The 5,273-nt window shown below is 33.2% G+C and overlaps 1 protein-coding gene across 2 annotated transcripts in view; it reads right to left on the bottom strand.

Annotated features, from left to right (window-relative positions):
* Sec6 (Exocyst complex component Sec6) overlaps positions 1-5,019 on the bottom strand; it is a 69,213-nt gene extending 64,194 nt beyond the window's left edge. Inside the window, exon 1 of one of the 2 annotated variants that reach the window (XM_089097092.1) lies at positions 4,863-5,019. In XM_089097092.1, coding sequence (XP_088953218.1) covers positions 4,863-4,991 — 129 coding nt within the window. In that variant the 5' untranslated portion in view covers positions 4,992-5,019. Of the gene's footprint in view, positions 1-1,062; positions 1,245-4,862 lie in introns of those variants that run through there. The other variant, XM_089097093.1, reaches the window with a different exon arrangement.
* Between the last annotated feature and the right edge of the window lie 254 nt (positions 5,020-5,273).

Genomic DNA, 5,273 nt, shown 5'->3' with positions numbered 1-5,273 from the left:
TTTATTTTGTTATGGTATAACTGATTCATGTACTGCCATTTTAACAAGTAAGGTGAATTTCAACAATTAACTTGTCACATGACTGGAGCAAAATCTTGTAGTGGTAAGATAATGGGCACATTGGATATAAATGTTTGTGTTTATACTTGTTTGCTTAGAATTTTTTTTTTATTCTGGTTTCTTTCATATATTTGCTGGTCTTGTATTTTGTGAAGTGTCTAGTTGTTTTCTTTATTGTTTAATTATTTTGTTTTCCCTTACTTCTCTGTCTTCTTGCTTTTGTATGATGATTATAGCCATGATTTGTATGAAAAATAAATTGTACCAACATCATTCTTTACTTAGGCAGTGATATTGCACTGCCTAAGATAGTAGTTGATTAAGGAGGCAAAACAAAAGATCAATATATACAAGGTTCCATAACTGATATAGGGACAAGCTAAAAATACTAGGCTATACAATTCCTTTTCTTATGCTCTTTCTACATATATAAAGGAATTCCCTTAAAAATGCACACACCATCCCCTCCCCCCTCCCCATGAAGGTTCCATACATATTTTAATAATGCATTTCTCTATTACATCAGTGTAGTTATATATTTTAGACTACCTTCTACAATGTGTTAAAGATGTTTATTTGGTTTAAAAAAAAAGAAGAAGAAAACAACTGTTTTCCTACTTTATGATAAAGAAGCACTTAAACAAGGTCTTGACCTTACTCACCTAGGGCAAAGCAGTATAACTCAACAATCAACCAAATAGAAGTGTCCAAATTGATGCAAAATTATGATTAGTGAATGTAAGCTATTGTGAAATTACAAGCAAAAGCACCTCAAATCTAATTTACTGATCAAATTCACTAACACTATTTATTAGTGTTACAATAAATAGTGAATTCACTATTTATTTAGTGATTCTTAGCATGTATTAGATTTAATGTCCAATTTTACATATATTGACATGTCTTTACAAACCTTTAAATTGGACAATGTTGCTGTACTTTCAAATTTGACTACCAATACAGTTAACAGTATATTTGATTATCAGCTGTCTGACCACTTACCTATAACTTGTTCTATTGGTGTGCCATCTTTGGTTTCTCAAAGTAGTCCACTAGCATGTGATTCCTCAGCATGCTGGTATTGTTATGATTGGTAAAAGATTGACCAAACTCAGTTCCTTGAGTTGATTGGCTTGATTCTAAGTAAAATTAATGTCCCATTTCACCTCCTCCAAAAGTCACTCCAGTTGCCAACAAATGAAGTCCTGATTTGTCTTGATATTAATTAAAAAAAACTTTTTCCACAAAATAAGTTTTCCAAAGAAAAGTAAAGAACTCTATTAAACAAAAAAGAGCAAAAATGAAATCAAATAATCTACCAAGCATGAAACTACCACAAACACGCATCGATAAATAAATGAAACCCAAAACGAACAGAAATTACAATAAATAACCAAGTCAAACACAAAACGAGCAGAAATTAACATAAGTTGGGCTGAAAACCTCTATGTCTTCCCAAGGCCAGAATATAATTTGCACTTTACTGAAACAAATATAAATGTTTTTACTTTTATAACTTTAATAAATCAAATGATATTAACATTTTCATTATTAAATACCAGTATATGTATATTAAACTGACAATGCGCATTTATTTGTATTTTTTTCAGTAAAGTGCAGATTATGTTCTGGCCATGGGAAAACATTGGGGTTTTGAACCCAACTTATGTTAAATTCTGCTCTTTTGGAGTTTGAATCGGCTATTTGTTATAATTTCTTTTTGTTTTGGGTTTCATTTATTTATCAATGCTGATTTGTGGTAGTTTCAAGATTGGTAGATTATTCTATTTTATATTTGCTCTTTTTTTGTTTAATGGAGTTGTTTACTTTTCTTTGAAAAACTTAGTTTGTGGAAAAAGTATTTTTAACTAATTTCTGTTCGTTTTATATTGACATAGTCTTTTCAGGGAAAAACAAAATAATACTTTAAATATTTTCGTTTTTTTAAGAATTTATAGTTTGGCATGCTATTTGTATGCTGGGGAAAAAATTTCAGCAATTTTTAACAACATACACCCTTTTAAAAATCGGGACACAAATAGTGGTGTTTAATTTAGTTTCATACCTCCTCTAGTTGACCTGATGGAAAACTTGATACCATTTGCAAAAAATTCAGTTTACTTTCTTTGATAGCTTGGATACAGTTACGCTATTTTGATTTGGTTAAATTTTAAGAGCAGAAGTAGCCCCAAAAGTTTGAACATAATACCCTCAGTCGTTCTTGGGATACTGCTGAGATGCCATATTGGGAATTAGCATTAACACAGTGCATTTTGATTTAATCTTAAGGCAACATTTAGTTTTTAAACATAATGGGCAATTGGGAGGATGGGCGTGGGAGGGGGACTATTTGCCCCCCAATCCCTTTCGACTATTAAAAAGAGCATTAGCCCTTTCTATTTTCAATTGAATGAGCTGTTTTTGAAGTTCCCAAAACAACTCCTTCAATATAAAGTTCCCTGTTCTAAACAACAACAACAAAAAATAATACATTATACCCACATCAATCTTTACTATAAAAATCTCAAGCCTTCCAATTACTTTTGACTATTAAAAAGGGCATTAGGCATTTTGATTTCTAATCAAATGAGCCCTTTTTGAGTTTCTACGACAATGCTTTCTATAAACACCTTATATGCCCCCAGGGCATAAATTACAACCCTTACCCTAATGGCTGTAAGGGTGTTTGTCATCCACTAAGACCTAATTTCCAGAACTTTCAACTATGTTAAACAAAATGGCTATCACAAAATTTTGATTGGATGCGTTTGGGGAAATGGTGGGCGTGAGAGGGGTGTTAGTTGCTCTTCAATCACTTTCAATTATTAAAAATGGCATTAGCCCTTTCAATTTCCAATCAAATGAGCCCTTTTGAAGTTTCTATGACAACACTTTCAGTAAAACCTTATATGCCCCCAGAGCATGACTTACAACCCTTGCCCTGAGGGCTGGAAGGGGGTGTCATTCTCAAAGACCTAATTTCCAGAAATTTCTACTATGTTAAACCAAAAGACTATCTGAAAATTTTGATTGGATTTGTCTGGGGGGCTGGTGCGCGTGAAACGGGCGTTAGTTATACTTCATTCATTTCCGATCATTTATAAGGACACTGGTCTCCTCAATTGCAATTTGAATAATACCCTTTTGAAGTTTTACAAGATAGCCATGAATAAAAACTTTATATGCCCACAGGACATCACTTACAAACTTTGCCCTGGGGGATTTTTCATCCTTGGATACATCATTTCCAGAACTTTCAACTATGTTGAACAAAATGGCTATCTCTAAACTTTGATTGAATGTTTTTGGGGAAATGGTGGGTGTGAGAGGGTGGTTAATTACTATCCACTCACTTTCGACTATTAAAAAGAGCAATTTCAATTTCCAATCAAATAAGCCCTTTTTGAAATTTCTACAACAACTTAAAGAAAGAAAAACGAGCAAAAATGTGTTTTTTATCGGAAAAATTAAAATACTTAAAAAAAAGCAAATATATTGAGAGTAAAAACGCCTCTCTTCTTCGGCGCGAAACAAAATAATGTAACCAGGGGACGTGCCGAAGAAAAAAACAACAAAAAACAAACGCATAAAGTCAATGTTAAAAGAACCAAAAAACCAAAAACTTAAAAGATGAATGAAATTCAATAAAAGCCAAAAATTACAAGAATTAAAACCAAATACCTAACAACCATAAAAGCGAGTCATTTGCCAATATCTGCAATTTGCACAAAATCCAAAGAATTATGAAGTGCCATCAACAGATACTAGCCAACAACTGACAAAGACAAGGAAACAATTCATTCACCCAAAAAACAAAGTGAACCAGCAATTAAATAAGTTGGAGAGCTATGTCATTTGATTTGAAATAAGCTATGTCATTTTTTGATTGAAATATTGCATTTAAATTTGTGCCCTCCTCAGCACCCCCTTCTTTGTCACCATCCTCAGCTGACGTTCTGGAAGCTGAATGGTATACATATTATGAATCTGACTTTTCTGCCCTTGATTCCATCACAGAACAATCTTATGAAGTAGCTCTGGATCAGTTTCTGGATGCTTAACCCATTGAAGATTTTTTGATCAGTACCTGTTCTGTCAAAGATGCCATCCAAAAATTAGAATGAAAACATTTATCTGGTATTGACCAGGTTAGTGTTGTTCATTTAAAATACAAGGGAAAACATCTTACTGATCATCTGTCTCTGCTTATGCAGATGATTTCACTCAGAGTATCATTCCTTCTTCTTTTTTTATTGGAGATCTGATCTCTAAAAAAGGGAAATCTGAAGTCTACTGTACATCATTCTGCCCTATTACTATAGCTACATCCCTTAGCAAGCTCTTTGAGTTAGGCTACTATTAATTAGGGAATTTGAAAAAGTCTGTTATACCCCTCTATACCAGTTTGAATTCAAGTGAGGTACTGGGTGTGCCAATGCTCTAACCACAGTTGCAAATGCACTGATTGATGCAGGATAGCCTGGAGAAAGCCTTGTTTTGGGGGGACAAGATGTCAAACATGCATTCAACTCTCTTATCCATGAAGTAATGCTTTGGATATTATGTTAACTAGGATCATTATACATATTTTAAAGTAAGAATTGTTTTCTTAACATGTCTCCTTATCAGAAGTCACAATTCTAAATTTATACCAAAAGGAATCTAGTAGTGTATTAACCTTGTCTCTATGTCAGTTATAGAATCTTGTACATATTTATCGAATGAAATTGTTCGCCAAAATTTAAGCTACTCTCTTACAGCTAACCTATGCTTTAATTACTTGGTGGCCTAGCCCGGAATACCTTTGGTATTTGGTCACTTCTTTGAAAACCTTCCAAAATAGGCTTAGGAACGACCAAATAATTTTTCTGATTTGTTTCTATTAGTTTGTTGGGCTTATAAGCCCCCAAATGACCTGGGCTCTCTTCCATTTCAAAAACCAATTTTTAGTCTATTTGAATTTCGCCTTTCAGAATTGACTTTGCCAAGCAATTGACTTTGCCAGAATTGACTTTGCCATTTTCCTTTGCGGAGCGACGGGAAATTAACTAAGGCTTTTGGGCGATGTGAAAGCTCACCAGTCCAAAGCTTAATTTTACTGTAATTTTTATGTTTATTTTCAATGTTGTAATAGTACAAAAAAAAATATTTGTAATATAATTAGTTTTCAGTAAAGCGCAATCTACGCAGTAGGTTTTAGACTTTTACAGTGA

Source organism: Artemia sp. Qi Xiang Cuo, chromosome 11 (assembly GCF_049724085.1).
Source record: "Artemia sp. Qi Xiang Cuo chromosome 11, ASM4972408v1, whole genome shotgun sequence".
Classification (NCBI taxonomy): domain Eukaryota; kingdom Metazoa; phylum Arthropoda; class Branchiopoda; order Anostraca; family Artemiidae; genus Artemia; species Artemia sp. Qi Xiang Cuo.
Note: the sequence above shows the minus strand (reverse complement) of the source record. Positions and strands in the feature narration are given on the sequence as shown.